This window comes from Saccostrea echinata, unplaced genomic scaffold (genome assembly GCF_033153115.1).
Source record: "Saccostrea echinata isolate AGI-Se365-2 ecotype Australia unplaced genomic scaffold, CSIRO_AGI_Sech_v1 ptg000001l, whole genome shotgun sequence".
Lineage (NCBI taxonomy): Eukaryota > Metazoa > Mollusca > Bivalvia > Ostreida > Ostreidae > Saccostrea > Saccostrea echinata.
The window spans coordinates 24,883,429-24,903,591 of record NW_026889750.1 but is presented as its reverse complement, the minus strand read 5'-3'; the positions used below and the strand labels follow the sequence as shown (position 1 = coordinate 24,903,591).

The following is a 20,163-nucleotide window of genomic DNA, read 5'->3' as shown; positions in this document are numbered from 1 at the left end:
AGAAATTTAAAGATGGCTGCGCCCCTGTAGTTGGATTGGAAATACTGCTGTTTTCCCCTAAATATGCAAATTTACCGAATACTTGAATGATTATTTTTGCTCTCATGTATAGAAATGTCTGTCTCCAGTCCAATCAAAGTATACTTCCAAAATGACAAACCACTTGTGTGGAATGCTAAAGGTAATCTTGATTTATTAGTGTTCATTGATTCAGTGATTAACAGGTCTGGTACAATCACTAGATTTAGGTACGTAGCTTGAATTACCTATATAGCTTTATTTACCTGCTTGAAGTAGCTTTATTTAGCTACTAAATCAAGCTTATTTCTTAAATTAGCACTTTTTTTTTCAGAAAGTGCAGAAAATTGCACTTTGATGCAGTGATAATTTTCAATTTTGAACTCATCTAGAAACAATTCATGAAAAAATCACTCTTGGAGATGTGTCTTTTTCTGCGCAATTGCAATCAAAGTTCTAAAAGTTTTAGGGCAATATACAACAGTTAATTTCTGACCTGACAGTTACTTCTTGAGTGAAATAACAAAGAAAACCAGTTTTGGTTAACATGAGCACAATGTAAAGTAATCATACTTATCCACGCCTCATCGCACACAAGGTGGTGTACAGCTGCTCAATCAATGGAAATACATATTTTCCTTAAAAGTGTTCAAACACGGCAATGTTAAAACTATCTCTGCTTTAGATTGCTTTTTAAATAATACGTAGAATAAATATTAGTAGACATTTACTTGCGACTTTTTGTCTTTTTAAAATAAAAAGCAAAATTATGAAAAGCTGCCTTGAAATAGCTAAATAAAGCTACCGGAGGTAGGTAAATAAAGCTATGGTAGGTAATTTTAGCTACATAGCTAAATGTACTGATTGTACTGGACGTGATTAACCTAACTGGGACTCGGAGAGGACAGGTTCTCGCCACAGTTGATATAAACAGATCCCAAAGACAACAAAATTTTTATCATAGAAAAAATTATCCGCGGAAGAGCATGAATAAACAAAAATATGAAAAAAAGAAGAAGAAGAAAAAAAGAAAGAACAATTAAAGCACCAACTCATGACCAAGTCTAGCACAATCTCTTGATTTAGCCATACAGCTTGAAAATAATTATATTTGGCTATTTAAAATAGCTTGATTAATCTATTTTAAAGCAGTTTGTAACAAATGTGTGTGTGTGTGTTTTAAAGACCAAAGATAGTATGTGACTACTCATATTTTTCCTATGAACTATTAAAAAGGCAATCCAATTGAAAGATAGTTTAAACAATGCTGGTTTTGGGTGTGGACAAGAATGATTACTTCACATTGTGCATTACCAATCAATTATCTTGTTTATGAGAATTGATCCCCCTTTATGATTTCATGTAAGAAGTAACTGTGGTCACAAATCAAGGGCTTTATGTATCCACAAAACTTTTAGAGCTATGAGTCTAGAGTCCCTAGTTAGAAGGAGATGTGGTTTGATAAACAATTTTTTTATACATTGTTTTTAGTACAATAAAAAGTTGAAAAGTATCACTGCATCAAAGTGTGACTTTTTTGTATATTCTTGGAAAAAAAATGCACATTTAAAAAAAATCATTTGATAAAATAGCTAAGTCAAGCTATTTTGGAATAGCTATATCAAGCTAAATCAAGAAATTGTGCCAAACCTGATGACCCCAAAAATCAACACTACCCAAGTATAATACTCTAGCAAGATTAACTCGTAACAGAAGAAGAAAAAAGCGACTTTCAAACTGAATTTGTTTCCTTTATTCTTATTTACAAGAGAAATCTCTTGTGATATACATTTTTATATGGAGGATGAGATCTCTCTCGAAAGAAGTAATATTTTCAAACAAAAAAAATGTTACCTCTAAGAATTTTGAAACCATAATTATTGTGTTCAACAGTTTGACCATCAGGCCAAGCACAATAGCACTGATTCTTTACATTCTAGTCACTACTGCTTTGTGTTTGTTGAAGTGCATATCCATTTTAAACATCAAAATTTATGTGTAATTCGAGCATTATTTTCATAGGGTCATCATGATAAAAAAAAATTTACTAAGAAACCAACCAATTTTGTTTTGGACTGACAGGTAAACAAACAGTTGTCAGTGATGGCACTTCATCCCATAGCCCTTTTGACAAAAGTGCTTGTCTTAGGGCTGACTATTTGCACTAATACACAACTATTATAGAATTATATGCGGTATATGCACATTTTTGCCCCCACAAAAGTCATATTTTGAAAATTTCTTGAAATGTGCTGAATTAAGGTCTTCCGTTCCAACGGAAGACCTTCTACTGATTCTGATGGTTAAGATTATTATTAAGGTCTTCCGTTTCCAACGGAAGACCTTCTACTGATTGTACTGATTAAGATTATTCTTTTTTTTTTTTTTTCCTAGACGCCAACTTTGAAGCTTCATATCTTCCTAATTTCTGAACAGATTTTGTTCAAATTTTCAGAGCTTTTAGACTTTACAAAACACTTTCAGAATACTGTAATACAATTCGGAAATTACCTTCTGTTCACGAGTTATTCCCCTTTGATTGAAATTTTTATGCCTCTGGTTTCCAGACAAAGGCTCGGAAACTGTAATAATTGGAGCACAATACCATTTGAAATTGAAAAGAAGAAGCATTGAAGTTGTGCACATCGGTTTTTCTTTCTTGATTTTTGCATTAAAAATGCGCTAGAGAGGGGTCAAAATTTAGAACGCGAAAAAGAGCAAAAATTTTGACATATTTTCCTTTATATCTTTAAAACTAAAAATAATTTGTTAAAACATGTAGAATAAAAGTTGTGCATAATTGCAAGGGCTTTCATATTATACTATTTAAAAGGGGCTGGCCCCTATAATTCGGGATCCTGGGCCCTTAAAAGTTTTTGCTTTATAACTCAAAAACGGTAAATATTTCGATCTGGATCTTGGGAACAAAATTGTTCTTTTACACCTTTTTGATCTAATGAAAATGTTGTTTTGTTCGAGTATACCATGGGTATTGCGTAATACGTATTAGAAAGCAGGCCAGGTAACGTTTTTCATTCGGCAAGGAAATCAGACCTCTTCATGTGTATAACTTAAACAGACTTGCTATCAATAATATACCCTGCGGTATTTAATGTTAATTTTCTTTTTAATAAGGTTTAAAACGTGGTTTATGGTTCACTATTAAATTATTTATTACAACTTGTCTTTCTTTTCTTCTTTTTCTTCTTAAATTAGATTAATAGTGTTCAAAAGCGGAGAATATTAAATCTATCTTTCTACGTTTATTATTACAACAAACTTTGTAAGTGATTTTAAACTGTATGCATTGAATAATTCACGATCATTAGCTGTATGCATATTACGGTCTCCATGTTCAGCTCGATATTTAGTTATGTAACCCAACGCGCGAATCCCACGCTGTTGATCGAGGTCACCAGTGTACTAGCCACCTGTGGCCATAAACAAAGCTAGTATTTGTGATCGCGTATAATGTCAATTTTGTACAAAGAGCTATTAATTAATGGAAAGTTATGTTTTTAATTATATCGAATCAGTAAGATTACTTTACCGATCTTTTATAATCTTAATTCCAAACACTGGTGCATAAAAATCATTTTAAATTTTAATCGCTGTTTTTGTCTGTTCACGCAACAATACATTTAAAAAAGTATTGCTCTATCCCGTGTTGTATTTTAATTCATCTGCAATTGTAATTGAATGGGGACTTCGGTAAATAATTGTAATTACTACGCATGCTACGCACATATTATTTTTACCATCACTCTTGTGAATGTCCATTTATTATTTATAGAATTAAATAAACATTAACATAAATGAAAATTCCTTCAAATATACAAGTCATGTATTTGTAATATAGCAAACAGTTTCATCCATCTCTGCCGCTTTGTGTCTTAGGTGTTGTAGTCCAGTCCTCGTTTACATACACGTGGCCACAGAGAGCCGCGGGCACCTCGATGTTGAAATACATTGTGTACTCTGATAGTTGCTCTACACAGCACAAACAACTAACGTGTACATGCAGTGAAGTAATTGGCAAAGATTGTTTGAAAAATATAAACTCGCATGTGTTCGCTACGAAGCATTCATTTTAAAATTTTATTTATATGTAGATACCTTATAAGAACAAAATAAAGTAAATGTATAACACCTAGAACAATGTTTAAAAATTAAAATACAAATAGCGTGTGCTCGGAAGGGAAGATGGCTTAAAAGGGTGTGTCTGTGAATGCTTAGATCTAGCAACACACTTCGCAAAGTTAAGCATACTTGTGTCCAAATCCTTTAAAAGTGGGGGAAATCCCCAATCCTCGCACCCTTCCTTTTTGAATCTAAAAATATATACCATACTGAGAGTTGTATATAGAGCGGGAATGTTATTTTATTAGTCCTTAAAGGCACAACTTAAGAAATGACTTATAATTTTTTTTTAGATAAGATTGTTTCGTGATAAAGCTGTGATAAATCTTAGGAACTTCTAAAGTTATAACTTAGGCATATCTTAAGATAACTTAGGAAACGTTTTTGAAACAGGCATGTCAAGCATTCAGTCAGATCTATTACGACATCCATATTACCATATAAGAGAATGAAATTTTGTTTTGTATATAAAGTGGTTATTACAAATATGCGTGTTACAAAAATGTATGTTGAAATCTTCAAAAGCTATCGAATTATTTACTTCTCGCAACAAATATTGATTTGGTTCTAAAGAAATTGATTTCCGATTCACAATTTATCTGCATGCGACATTTTTTTAAAATCAGAAATGGTCAAATGAACATGATGAATGAATTAAGCGTAGAAAATTAGGGTGGGACATGCCAGACGTGCGGTAATCATATAAAGCCATAAGAATAATTCTGCAATAGGAAAACTTCAGCTATTATTCTTATTTTGAAATGTTTAACTAGCTTGCGTGAAGAAAGAAATCTTTCATTTTCTGGGTAAACATTTTTTGTCTCTGATTTTCATTCTAGTTGTTTTTTTAGTCATATCGGATCTTTCAAATTATTTCATCTTATCTATGTTGGTCATGTTGGTGATATACTTTTTAAATTATTGTGGCCGAAATTACAAGAGATCCATTGCGTGTGAACCAGCGACCTGCGTTCGTAAACTAAACATCTTTTCGTCGTTTAATGTTGAAACATACACTATATTAAATTTTAAAAAAAAGTTAGCAAAATATAAATCAGTCTTTAACTGCATTTAACTGCGTTTCACATATACCCGGGTTTTGTGTTTGTTTACAATTATGTAACCTAATTATGTAGCCGAGGAAGCAGCTATGAGTGCTCATACACAAAACATTGTCGTTCTATATTCATTTTGCTGACACAATGATTTACGGAAAATTATTTTTTAAATCATACCGGGTCATTCAATTAAATTATTTATTCTTATCTTAATTTGATTTAATTTAAATCCAAAACATTCTATTAAGGACGTATAAAGGTCCCCGATTTCATGAATCCTAATCTTTAAACTGCATACATGTACATGTATTTAATAAACGATTTATTTCTCAATTACATGTATGTGTTATTATATGTTTAATTTCGGAGATTCATTGCGTGTAGTTAATTCTGCAGATAATTCTAACTTGACACACAAGGTTTGCACACAAGAATTCAAAAGAGATATATTTTGAAAACAATAAGACGCATTGCTTATAACACTTTTACATTATTTTCTTTTTAAAATGGCTATCTTTATGATTACACCAACTCTGAACATGCTATGTGAAAAACTCTGTCGTCTATAGTTTGGTAACTCCAGCATATGACAAGTACATGTGCTTTTATTAAACTCCCAATTTTCCATTAATGCCCACAAAATCTACCTATAACTTAAGATCGATAATATACCGCCCGACAATCATACCAAAATAAAACAATAGCTGCTGATTTGATTGACAGGCCAGCAATCTGTGCTACCTGATACTGTAGTCAGAGTTTGCATGCTTAGAAAGCAATTACACGTACCTGGTCACGCGTCAAACGCTTTCATGTACCGCTTGAAAAGTCGCTTTGTATACACTCTGGTAAAAACTTATATATTTGTTGGTAATTATATTTCACAAAATAATTGAGAGAAGAGAATTAAATTTTGAGTTCATTATTTTTTATTTTCACTGCTGTTTTGTACATTGTACTTGTACGCGATATGTCGCCCAAGATAACTGTACAGCTTTCCGAAGAAAAAAAAAATTGGCGTCTATTCGAGCCCCTTTTCGCCTTCAATGTCCTCTTCAAAACATGCCTGTTTACAGAGAAGAGATCATAATATTCAATAAAATATTTCATTTTATATGTAATTTGATTTGTATGTATAAGTATCTGAAAGGCTATATTGTGCTGAATTTTTTAAAATACATGTTTTATGTAATACATATTTTTTAGCATACGATAAAATATCGGCAAAACTATAAGCTTAATTATTTCTAATGTCCAGAACTGTGTAACCTAAAATCCATGCATTTAAGAAGTATGTTAACTTTTTATAATTTAATTCCACTTGCACGCGCGGTTCAAAAGAAAAAAAAATGTACAAGGAGTACATATACATGGACTTGAATATAACAAATTTATTAGCACACATCTAATGATGAAAATGAACATAATTGATAATACACTTTTACAACTTTATTTCAATGATAAGTTATTCTTAAACTTTACTTCAAATGTCAGAAAGGCCAGCACAGCCAAAATACTCTTAATTGTCTCTGTTTTGATTACAATGTCAATCACAATAACTCTTTTCTTTAGATCCCTTTATTTCTTATTTGCACATAGTTACATGAAATCCATGCACGGCGCTACACCTGTCAATCAGAATTGTAAACTCCGGATTCCACAGAAACATTTCCCATGTGGTGTAAAATATTCTTTAGGTCAATTCTAATTTTACGCTTTTATAGATACAGTGTAATATTTCGAAACAACGTTTTAATTAAGGCTGAAGATGCATGCTGTGAATTTATCAAACCTGCAGTCCTAACTGACGATTCGTTCTTACATGTATATTATAATCAATCAGAGAGTCCAGTATTTGTGAAAAATTTTGATTGAGATTTCACTTTCCCTTCAGGATAAAACGATTGATTAAATAGATTATGCATATGAGATGGATACCTGTACTACAATATGTACATATAAATGTATACTTTTCACTTTGTAACAAGAATCTGTTATTGACAATTAAAAGTGAAGAGTTTAGGTAAAAGACTTTGACAAATGACAAGTTATTCCTTCTTAGTCACTATATAGCTTAGAGCTATATGGTCGTGCCCCCCCCCCCTCCCCGCAATTATGGTTTTATTTTTTATTTTTTATTTTTTATTTTTTGCTAAGATATATAAAAAATTGATTGATTGTGCCCCGTCCCAGAAAAAATGAAATTGCTTTCTACAGGCTTAAGTCAGAACATGATTTCATAATGATAGTACCTTTATCAAAATATTTCTACCCCTACGATTCGTAGTCGTGGTTTCGAATACCACCACGTCGCCCGCCTGGCGCAGTGGTTTGAGCGTTTGCTCTAGAGTCGCGGAGTAAGGAGTTAATCTTTACGTCGCGGGTTCGACTCCCTGTGCGGGACATGGAGACCGGTCCTTTGCATGAGACCGTATAAACCGAGATCCCGTGTAGCAGTAGATGCTGGCACGAAAGAGATCCCTCACTGCTCAATGGCCTTGAGTGTCGAGTATAGGTCTGAATTTGCAGCCCTCCACCGGCAAGTGGTGGCGTTTCCATACATGTATATGAGTGAAAAATCTCGACGGGAACGTTAACACACAAACAAACAAACAATTTCACTACAGAACGTGGAGTGTGGTCCTTCGGATGAGGCCGTATAAACCGAGGTCCCGTGTAGCAGTAGGTGCCGACATGAAAAAAATCCCCCACTGCTCAATGGCCTTGAGTGTCGAGTATAGGTCTGAATTTGCAGCCCTCCACTGGCAAATGCTGGCAGCTCAAGGGACGTTAAACAACAAAGAGACAATCAAACAAACATTTTTGTGTCGCCTGCAGAGTAGAGCAGCACTTAGCGATCAATTTACCTGGCGTCTGTCTTGCTGTCCGTCCGTCTGTCACACCTTATATCTCGAGAATTGTAAGAGGTATGGATTTGATAATTTGCACATATAGCTTGACACTATGGCTTTTGTATTTTTCCATGGCTTCCGATCTAGATATCCTTGAACTTGACCTTTGACCTACTTTTCAAAATAACCAATAATGCCGATATACAACTTCATTTTGATATTTATGAGGTAAGTCTTTGCCATTTAGAATGTGCACTGTTTGTCATAATACTAGCGTTACAGTCCACTTGACCTTGACCTTTGACCTATTTTGTAAAATATACTGCGGAAGGTTAAATTTAACTTATGTCTTTTGAAATTACAGAGGCAGGGTTTGATAATTAACAGTTATACATGTTTATGAGCTCATGACAATGTATTTTGACACTGTATGAAATAAAGGAAACCACAAAAACTGAAATTTAAGTACTATGAAAATACAACGGGATCGGTATTCCAAAATGGATGGTGTAGACTGACAATTGCTGATATGATAGACTGAAGCCTCTTTCGAAGGATTGTTGAAATCACATACTTAAATAATTTATATATAATTATTTATAATAAAGGAGATGGGTGAACATAGCGTGCAAAAAGCCTATAGCTTCAGATATATAAAAAATCATGTTCAGTTTGTGAATTTAGTATTTAGAGTAAAGTTCTCATTATTGAAATTTATGAAATTACGATAAACAAAACTTTTCTGAGGAAAAATTTCTCGGCAAAATTTATTCTTTTATTAAAAAAATAAATATGTGGTATTCATGGGGTTCGAACCCTGGCAATAAAAATCCTGAGTATTATTTTCTTTCGAGACTAGCACGCTAACCACTAGACTACACAAGTCCTGATGAAGAGTGGCATTTAAATCATGTTTGTGATATGACCCTTGACTTAATGGACTTCAAGTATTTCTCGAAAAGATGCGAATGTTATGTCATAAAAGTATATTTTTAAGGTATAGTGGGTCATTGCTCCATATTTTTGGTAACCAAAAAAAATATATTTTTATGCAAACTTTGAGGATTAACTTTCAAAAAGGTGGAGCGAAGACCCACTCATATCGAAAAATAGCATTATAGTATGAGAAAATGACTCTTTTTGCCCGCTTTAGTGTGTGTCTAATATTTCCCAGGCAAATAATTTCAATCTTTTAGGGATTTTTGCAAATTATAGAGATTTTATATAAAGTATATTTTAATGTTAGACGAAATATCAAGGAAAATTTTGATATAATTGAAATTTAATTTTTCATCTTCATGTTTGTCACACTATAGGCTTATCGCTCGTCATATTCACCCATCTCCTTTATTCAAATTTCATTAATATCCATTTTAGCTTTCAGGGGTTAAGGATTTGCATTTCTATTTGATTGTTAGATTCTATCACAGTCTTACTGTCCCTGGATTTTTTTTTTGGCATGAACTATATTCAATGCCGTAGCAAATAAATTGCTGATAACTTTTAGACTTAGTTACATCTTTATTGAAGCTAAAACCATGCGTTCCTGGGAACACTCTAGTTCTGTAAGAAATCGGCAAAGATAATTAAGCAGAGATTTTTGATGAATAAAATGGTTTTTTTAACATGTATGGTCTGCGTTATAAAACATGATGTGATAGGGTAACGTAATGCACCTTGTACACGTACTCAAGGACACCGACGTTTTTCAATATCGAAATTGGACATAAAACATATTTACAATAAAATTTGAAGCCAGCGAGTTAAAAGTAATAAATTACAATTATATGGAAACGAAATGAAAAAAAAACATGTGTAAACTTGTCAAGTTGGAAACACTCTGAATGGGTATTGTTGGTATCATACAGACTGTGTCATGGCCTTGACTCAAGTTTAAGGTCACTAAGAACAAGATGCTTATACTGGATGTGTGGTCTGAAAGAACATGTGTTAACTTGTCAAGTCGGTAACACAGATAGGTTTGCGTCATAGCCAGAGTGTGTCATGGCTTGATGCAAGGTCATCTGGACAAGTTCAAGGTCACGAAAGAGAAAGTGTACATTATTTTATTGTCTTTCTACTGGCGAAGCATTGCAAGTTGATAGTCCCTTAAAAGATTATTAATCATCTTAGAATATGGCATGACCTTGACTCAAGGTCACTGCTCCAACGGAAGACCTATTCGTTGCTCTGCAACGAGCTGGGCTCTAGTTCTTTTTTTTTTTCTTCTTTTTCCTAGACGCCAACTTTGAGACCTCATATCTCGCTCATTTCTCAACGGATTTTGCTCAAATTTGCAGAGTTTATAGACGTTACAAAACTCTATCAGAATGCTGTCAAACAGTTCAAAAAGTCACTTCCGCTTTTGAGTTATTGCCCTTTAAATGAAAATTTATTAGGTTTCATTTCCAGACAAAGGCTCCGAGACTACAAAAGCTGGAGCAGAAATTCTACCGAATTTAGATAATAGAAGGATTGAAGTTGTGCACATCGGTTTTTGTTTTTCGATTTCTGTATTCAAAATGGCGCTAATTAGGGGTCAAAATTTAGAACGCCTAAAAGAGCGAAAATTTAGACATATTTTCCTTTGTATCTTTAACACTAAAAATATTTTGACAAGACATGTAGAATAAAAGTTGTGCACAATTTCAAGGCCTTTCATTTGGCACCACTAAAAAGGGGCTGGCCCCTCAAATTAGGGATCTGGAGCCCTTTAAAGTTTTTGCTTTATAACTCAAAAACGGTAAATATTTCGAAATGGCTGTCGTTAGAAAAGTTGTTCTTTAACATCTTATTGATTTCATGAAAATGTTATTTTGTTCGAGTCTTGTGTTTTAAAAGCGCCAGAAGCTTGACCCATATACAGGTAACTGTTTTCATTCAGCAAGTAAACGAGAGCTCTTCATGCGTGTAACTAAAATAAACTTACTATAAATAATAAATCTGGCTACATTAGATGCTAATATTCTTTAGAATAAGGTTCTTGAAGTGTTTTGTGCTTTATTTCCAAGTTATTTTTTGACAACTTTTCGTTTTATTTCATTTTTTTCAAAGTCGAATAAACCAGTCTACTAAAAAAGGGGGGGGGGGAAGATAACCTTTTCTTCTTATCATATAAAAACAAACAATATACTGAGAAAATAAAACATAACTTTGAAGCATAGACTATTTACAGCCATTAAGTGTGCGCCTTTTACATTCACCTTGTGTGTTTACAATTATGTAACATCTCCCTCGATAGCGCGTGGCAAAGGAGGTCACCGGGGATCAATCGGCGTGTGTGATCCAGCGACCTAGTCATACACAAAACAAATCAGAGAATGGCCATTCCAAATTCATTTTGTAAACTAAGTCATGAGTGGATAAATATGTTGAATCTTTCAGATTATTTCATAATATCTTTGATTAAATCGCTAGTGCATTTTATTTAATATTTTATTCGCTGAATTACATGAAAGTTGCATAGTTATTTTTATAAACAATTTATCTCTCGATATCGAGTTAATTGTCTGTTTTATTCATAATAAAATTCAAAATATGTAACCTTAATTAATTCCTACTAGTAATGGAACTTTTGAAACTTAAATGTACATGTATGTAATCTAATATACGTTCTTTTGTCGACGCCCTTAAAATGTACAACTGTATATATACAGAGCGCCCCAAATATATGCGTATCGAGCGTATGGAAATACAAAATCCCACATTCACACGCGCCTCCAAAATATGTAGAATGAGACATACATGCGAAACTGTATTTGAATATTACAAATTTATTAGACACCTAACCTTGAACAAATTATTTTTTTCTACTAAATTTGTTATTGTATGCGAACAAAATGATAAACATGTAATTATTTATAGGTTCCCATTATTTTTTCTGAAAATCAGAACACATTTATCAGCTTTCTTAAGGTTTTATGGATACATACAATGTACACGCATGCAAGTACAGAACATGTACGTTTTATAAGTGCATATGCAAGAGCGCCCCAAATATATGCATATCGAGCGTTTGAAATTCAGAAAAATTCTACATCCCAAGTCTTTTTTTCCATTATCTTTGCGATAAAATATCGGTTAAACTGAAATGATTTTATTGATTTACAACATATATTAAAGTCAATTATAGGTCCGCTGAGTTGATCATGAGTTGTTTTCATAACGGGTAGTCCTCCTGGCCAGTCATCGTCACGGTTTGTAACATCGTAATTACACAGGTAAATACTAAGATGTGAATCCATATATTTTCCATAAGAAATGAATTACCGGGAGATGTCTCGTTTTCTCTGATCATATATTAATTGACAGCGTTTATGAACAGCTGTTAAAACACAGGCCTTTGTAAACCGGTAAATCACAAAAAAGAAAAATCCGAGACAAAAAGCAGAAAATATAAATGTCCCTGGAAAAAACATTGCATTTAGATAACTAAAATAAATTAATGTCCGCCGATTTTTGAATTAATCTGAACATTCATTGATGTGTACCTGTACAAGCAGTGTGTATATTTTTTATGAAGCCTTCGTCCAAAAGAACAATATAATAAATCTTGAATTAATTAACTAACCCCTCAGTACACACACATTCGCCTACACCTGAAATCTAATCAAAATCAGATCTTTTTTACGGCCCGAAATTCTGATAGTCGCTGTATTTCTAATCTGATTGACTATACATGTACAGTACAGGCAACGCGGATCCCGTATTTCCCGCGCCCCGTCGCGGTATAAACACAACGCGGGATGAGGCCAGGTGAGACAGGTAAACCGCGTTCCCTCCGCGGGAAATTCATCACCTACCTGTCCCCGCCGCGGTTAAATCATCGATCAACTAGTATCGTAAACAAACGGGAGTTATCTCCCCGAACAGGAATTTTGCGAAATTCCCTCTTTAAAAAAAACAAATCAAAATCCCGCAGTGTATGTATATTTATGAAAGTATTTTCTTTTATTTCGCAAAAGGTGAAAATAATGAATGAACAAAAAAAAATAATTGCAAAGCAGAATATATTTAATCGTTTTTTTTTTTTTTTAATTTATTATTTATTAATTTTGTTAAGTTATAAATCAACACTAAAGCGACATCTTTTTTTAAATAGTATCAAGAAAACTATTTATAAGCTGAGTCATTTGAGAGTTTAACGTGACAAATTTTAATGTCGGAAATATAAGTTCTAATTACTTCTCTTTTCAAATTATATGCGAACTGCAATGTTACATACACGTGCTAAACAATAGTCAGTGCGAGTTCCGATTAACAGTTTTCAGCATTCCTATGAGGAAAAAAATATATCTATATACTGTTCATGTTTTTGTTTTTTTTTGTTTGTTTTTTTTTTTTTTTTACCAAATTTAGAACAATATAATTCATTTAAATAATTTCACTTTACTGTATTAATGTGCAAGCATTTCCCTGAAATTGAATCTAATGACCGGAAAGCTGTAATATTCGATGGTGAGCGTTTGCAGTGAGTGGGCGCGTGAACGTTATAAAAGATATCAATAAAATATAACAATTTTTTTCCCCTCGATATTTACTTCTTTTGTAAACAGTGGTTTGTTTTTAATTTAAACATTTCTCCAATTACAGAAGATGGAATGTGCATGGTGATGAACTTCACAAAACAATTAAAACAGGGGGGGGGGGTATATCACTAAAACTTATTATTCTCAATAATACTCAAAAAAAAAAAAAATCAATGCCAAGTTTACTTGAATATATTCTGTTTCCTTGTGTATTAAGTATTAGTCGCGATCATTTCCTGTGTATAGGGATTAGCAGAGCAAGAGCAGGAAACGGCATGCCCTAGGGGTTTCACACCTGTCCTAGAGTATACCAGTGGTAAATTTCTCTGCATGTGCAAGGCGTTTTCTAGCCATACAACACACCAGTCCCTTCAACGTTTCATTATTTCATTATTTCTTCATTTTCAAATGTAACTACAACCATGAAAGTTACGCGAGTCAATATATACTTTTTTTTTTACCCTGAGTGTATATTAAAAGGAAAAAGATCAATCATACTTTTAAAACAAATTAATAGAGTTTAAATGAAATAAAATAGATCAAATCAAACTATGTTTTATTACTTTTTTTAAATGCCGACGGGCTTGGTATTTATGTTTCTGTTTAATATTTATGTACGTAAGTAGAATGTAAAATTTAAAAAAAAAAAACGTACAGAATGTTACGGTACGTGCAACGTTTTTCCTTCGGTCAGTTTATTGATTTATCGAGTCCATCGATTAAAACAAAATATTCATGATAGAATTTCAATGAAATGAATTGCTTCTGGATTATTTTTTTCCAGTTTCAATATGTCGTTTCTGTGAACAGATAATATACTGTAGCCGATTTATCAGTTTATTGTCCAGTTGTGGACTTTGACTAATTCTACGATCAAGTCTCTGAAAAACACCGAAATAGTGACAGCCACAGACAATATTTAAGGTCTTCCGTTTAAATAGCACGATTAAAGACAAAAATATCTACCGAAACAAGATATAATAACATATTTTGGTGACATGTGGTAGGTAAATGTATGTGATATTTTAGGCCCGATATCCAAGAGGGGTCCAGTGTTAACAAATGGAAGTGACTTACCTTCTCTATTTCATAATACCGCGGGTATGATTTTTTAATAAAACGTTAATTCTACGTTATTTTTATGGATTTTTCATATGGAATACATTGTAAATGTGTACTAGAAGATTAATTTATGGAAAAAGACGAATAAAAATATTCTTGGACCCCGGGGTGTATATTGGGGGGGGGGGGGTCCTGTCCACAAGCACCTGTGCAGCATTCAAGCTTAAAAGACCATTCAAACAATACAAATCAGGAACAGTGCAAATCTTTTGAAATCAGAGGTAGAATCAAGTGCCATGGATCTGTCATGTTGTAAATTTTGAACTTACCGGTTGTCAGCATTTACTGCCACCCGGTAAATTCAAAATTTATAGCATGAGAGATCCTTTTCATGCTAGCACTTACCCCGACACGAGACCTTATACGGTCTCATCCAAGGGACCGATCTCCACGTTTTACTACTTATCCAAACTGGGCATAAAACATTCTCAATGAATTTTTTAATCATTTTGTTGAACCTAACAAATTATTCCGACTCGCTGTATGATCTGAAAAAAACATGGCTGAACTTATCCATTCAGAAACTCACAGACTGGGATTGCTTTTAACCAGTGTGTGTTATGGCCTTGATGCAAGGTCATTTGGTCGAGTCAAGGTCACTGACAGAGAAACTGTAATTTCGCTACCGTATTTGTACTAGTGAAACATTGCTGGTATCATGCAGAGTGTGACATGGCCTCGACTCAAGTTGTATGTATGGACTAAAAGAACATGACGTGTCACTGTGAACTTTTCAAGTCGGTAACACACAGATTGGGTTTTATGACGAGAGTGTGTCATGGTTTGCCGCAAGGCATTTGGAATGTTCAAGGTCACGTACATTCCTTTACAGTTTTTCCTAGCGAAATATTGTAAGTTGCTTCCCCTTACAAGGTTGCTTACATGTATAACTTTAGAATGTGGCATGACCTTGACTCAAGGTCACTTCTTCCTTCCGCAGCTCCAACGGAAGACCTATTCGTTGCTTTGCAACGAGCTCGCTCTAGTTGTATATATTGTGTGAGAAATCTAAATTAACAAAAATATTATAGTTTCGAAGTAGATTATTGGCAACTTTTGCTTCTATGACGTCACAAACTATTCGGATTTTGTGTTATTTTTCAGAAAAAGGACGAAATGGACAAAATTTGGTCAATTTTTACTATAAAATTTATAGAGCGCAGACCTGCTCAAGAACAATATTTACATATTTCAATGATATTATCATTCTACACATTATATCAAAATATTGAGTTGGAGCAGACCTGCGTTCGGTGACTTTTACTCAAATTATCGACATAATATACACTTTTTCTGTATAAATCATTAAAATTTTGAATTTACATCATCTTTCTGACATCATATCTAACATATGGCGTCATGGCTTATGAAAATATTCAGTGCTTTGAAGTCTGCAGATATTCCCCTGTTTTAGAACATAACTATATATTTCTCCGTCAAAGTTTGATTTTGGGGGCAAATATTGGTCATTACCGAATATAGTTCTTTGAAAATGATTATATCTGTCAGTAATCTTAAAAGCAGTTACCATTTATATCTATTTTGATTTTAAACTCAGTGCATCAAAAATTTTTAACAATGTAACAAGGGTGTTAAGGATTTTCATGGCTACCATAAACTGGATTAAAAAAAAATCTCTGGAGAACAACATTAGAGTAGAAAATCAATAAAAGCTTAAGAACTGCGAACGATAGCATTGTTCTCCCGCCTACCTCCAAGTCAATTTTCAAAAGTTAACACATTTGAATGATTTTTCATATTTATATAGATATTTATATGAATTTTCATAAAACATTATTTGTTTAGGAAAACAAAGAGAGATAACTCTATAATTTGGGTAAAAATTGTGTTTTTCACTATAGAAATCAACGGAAAACGGAAAATATTTTTAAAACATCTAGGGGTGAAACGATACACCTCCTTCACAGTTTGATACGTATTGTATAATTTTGTCTCGGTTCAGTTATTTTCGATACGATACATTTTGATAGAAGGAAACAAATTCAACGTTGTTTTATGCTTTGTTTTTCTAAATCTAGTCACATATTTTACGAATTTTATTTGCAAATTGACTAAAAGAAATTGATTAAAATTATTTGACTGTCAAAAATTATTTTAAAAGCTATCAGTCATAAAAAATTTACGTTTTCTATACTTATTTATACTGAGTAACGTGTTTTACCTTATGCCAAACCCGACTGAATAACGATCCCGACCGAAAAATGAACCGAACCGAAAATTAGAGATTTTGCACCGTGTAGCAAACCGAGAAAAAATACCGCGGTGAACCGTTTCACTCCTAAAAACATCTTTCTCCCCCATGAAACAAAAATTCCTTTTTACAGGTAATATGGACTGTCATTTCACAAATTCATACCAAAGCTTTTTGTGTTTCACGGGGGGGAACATATGTTTACAGACAAAAAACTACAAAAATGCTTATTTTTTCACCAGTTGCAGAGGGTTTTACAACTAAAACATTGTATTTTATTAATAATATATGTTTAATTTTATATGCGTAAAACATAAGAAAAGATTTAAGGAACATTTATTCATATCCAAGAATATTTTAAAATGTGCTGATGCTTTAAAGCCCGATTTCAATGAAAAATATCGTCTACCCCCCTTATTTAAAGAGCTGGAATTATGGGTAATTAACTATTTAACACTGGCAGTAAAATTATCAGTCAATTACCATTGAACTGTTCTTTGCATTCAAGGAAGATTTTACTGTCAAATTGTCATTAGTATTAAATTAAATGGGTTTAAAATGTAGGCGGGAATCGAGAGTTAGCGTGCGTAGTTCTTTGACAAATTGTACCAGAAATGAAAAATGAGGAAATACAGTACAAGAAAACTGTATCTACATGTACTACATTGATATTCATATTATATATTGTAGATGCTGTGGAACTGAGAGAGGAGTGGAGGATTGTGGGATGTCTCATTGGATGCTTGCCAAGATTACCACGACAAAACAATCATCTTGGCCTTCCACTTCAGCTCTCTAAAGAGGAAGTCACTCTTCTGCTTGAAAAAGGTAATTCTTCAAGGAGAAATCCCATGATTTGCTACTGATAATAAAGCAGATTATCTATGTAGAAATGCCAGTAAACAGAACAAGAATTTGGTTCAATGTGTCTTAAGTCCGTAAGAAGAGGTTTTTTTCCACCCAATCTGATTAAAATACAGATCTCTTCATAATGCAAAGCGCTTTGCGCTATGAAGAGATCTGTATTTTAATCAGATTGTTTTCCACCTTATGTTTGTTGACATTTCATATTTGGAAACACAGGTGCTATAATCCTCGTGAATGGCAACAGTGGCTTGAGGGAACCTAGTGCAAAGGAGAAAGAGGAGTTTGATGAATACAGAGAGCAGAGCTACCAAAATCAGGTGTCTTTTTTATATTAAGGCTGATTGAAGTAACACTCAGTGTAATCTGATTTTTCAGTTGCATCATAAAAACCAAAGAATCTTGATATAAATGCTTTAAAATCAATTTATGAAGAATGTCTTATAAAGATGTGCCAATCTGTTCTACTATTTTTTGACATAGCCTTTAACCTGTATATTATACATGTCTGTGTTGACAGGTAAAAATGTTTCGAGAAGAGAGGAAGAGGGAAATATACCAAAACATGGGGAACATCATTGAGGGGAAGAGGAAGAAGGCACAGATGGAGCTGGGGGAGAAGAAGAACTGTGGGGAGGTCACAGAGGAAGTGAGGGTGGAGGAAGACTTCAGTATAGATGTAGACAAAGTTCCCATCCCACCAATACCAAAGAAATTCAGCCTAGTTCAGTTATTTACAGGTATGTTCCTGTATGTAGGAATATTTGAGAAGATAGTGCTCTTTTATAATAGAGGCTTTTGTCAGTATGTATACCATGAGAGGTACTTATGTATTAGTACCATTAGGTCAGGTTTTCATTTATCTTCATTAATTTTGGTGAAATGCTTATGGTTCAGATACATGATTTCCCCTTAGTCTAAGATACATGTACAATGTATATGTAGTGGTTTGGGTTGTTCAGACTTATTAGGTGTCCACCAGTGTGACTTGTTGGTTAGAGAAACTGACTAGAAATGCAAGGGTTCTAGGTTTGATTCCCAGTCCACCCTGTTTTAGTAATTTACTTATTGAAGCATTCACCAATTTTAGACTTGTTTAGGAAGTACATGTAACTACACACAATATCAAGGTACATTCTTCATGTATAACTAACAGAAACATCCACAACTTTCAGGCATTCTTGTCAAGTGTCAGAAAATTAAATCATACATTTTTTTTGCTAGAGTCTCCATATAGAGATGAGGAAGTGCCAGCAGTTTGGTCATATCCCAAAACTGAGCAAGATTACCTGAGATATCACGTTTATCGAGACTTATGGAACCAAGGCTATTTCCTGTCTAATGGGAGCAAATTTGGTGGTGACTTTCTTGTTTATCCTGGTAAGTGTGAGCTGTTTAAATGAAAGGTAAAATATTTGAATACCTCTGCATTTTTAAAAAGTAATTCTGGGGAAGAATATTAATTTTTGATTATAAAAAGATTTTTTTTCTCCCATTCAGTTTTCACAAGGCTTATCATCTGGAAACTATTTGACTCTTTCAGCCTCGAGTTTTAAATATTTCCTGGCCCACCTGATAATGTTGTTCCTTTAATTTCAGGCGATCCTTCCAGATTCCATTCTCATTACATTGCCATCTGCATTCCACATGATAAAAAAATGTCTGCCCTAGATCTTGTATGTATGGGGAGATTAGGATCTAATGTTAGGAAGACTGTTTTAATGTGCTCAGAGGGCCAAGATGACACCATTACATACACATCCCTACAATGGACGGGAATCAGCTGATATACACTATATTACCAACCAATCTCACTCTCTCAGGATGAGTGTTCCATTCACTTTACTCCATAAAGTGGATCAAATAATATATGGATAAATGAATGACAGTCCTTAAACTTTGTGCACATATCTGTAGTATTGAGTCACAACATAATGAAATGGTGGACATGGACTTTTGTTTCAAGAAAACTAAGACAATTTGTGCTGCTTTTTACTTGTGGAAAGTAGAGAGTACAGGGCTCTAGGATATGGCAGCTGTTATGTTCAAAGAAATACAGACTGTACTCCGATATCCCACTTAAATGCATATGTAGAGGTGGAAATGAATATTTGCACTTGCAGGATTTGGAATCCTGTCATGGAGTCCAATACATTCATTGTAAGACCTTATCACCTATGGTAGGTGTAAATGATTCATTGTACTGTGAAAGTGGGAATGAAAACTGCTAATATGTGGTACGTGTTCTTGAATGTGCGGAAACCAAAATAAATTATCCCAAAGGAAAAAACCTTTCATGTTGAATTTCTGCAGAGAAGCCCTTTCCAAAGTTTTCCTGTGTCACATGACCAGGATTTGGATAGGATTGC

The 20,163-nt window shown here is 33.6% G+C and overlaps 1 protein-coding gene across 1 annotated transcript; it reads left to right on the top strand.

Moving 5' to 3' along the window:
- Positions 1-33: 33 nt before the first annotated feature.
- On the top strand, positions 34-20,071 carry LOC133187708 (tRNA-splicing endonuclease subunit Sen34-like). Its single transcript, XM_061323113.1, has 6 exons — positions 34-181; positions 17,621-17,758; positions 18,014-18,114; positions 18,315-18,534; positions 19,019-19,174; positions 19,394-20,071. The coding sequence occupies exons 1-6, from the start codon at positions 115-117 to the stop codon at positions 19,579-19,581; spliced, it is 870 nt and encodes a 289-aa protein (XP_061179097.1). The 5' UTR covers positions 34-114; the 3' UTR covers positions 19,582-20,071.
- Positions 20,072-20,163: the final 92 nt, after the last annotated feature.

Coding starts and splice junctions, on each gene's coding strand:
- LOC133187708 (XM_061323113.1), top strand. CDS start 115: ATGTCTGTCTCCAGTCCAATCAAAGTATACTTCCAAAATGACAAACCA. Junction 182..17,620: donor ACTTGTGTGGAATGCTAAAG/GTAATCTTGATT, acceptor TATATATTGTAG/ATGCTGTGGAACTGAGAGAG. Junction 18,115..18,314: donor AGCAGAGCTACCAAAATCAG/GTGTCTTTTTTA, acceptor CTGTGTTGACAG/GTAAAAATGTTTCGAGAAGA.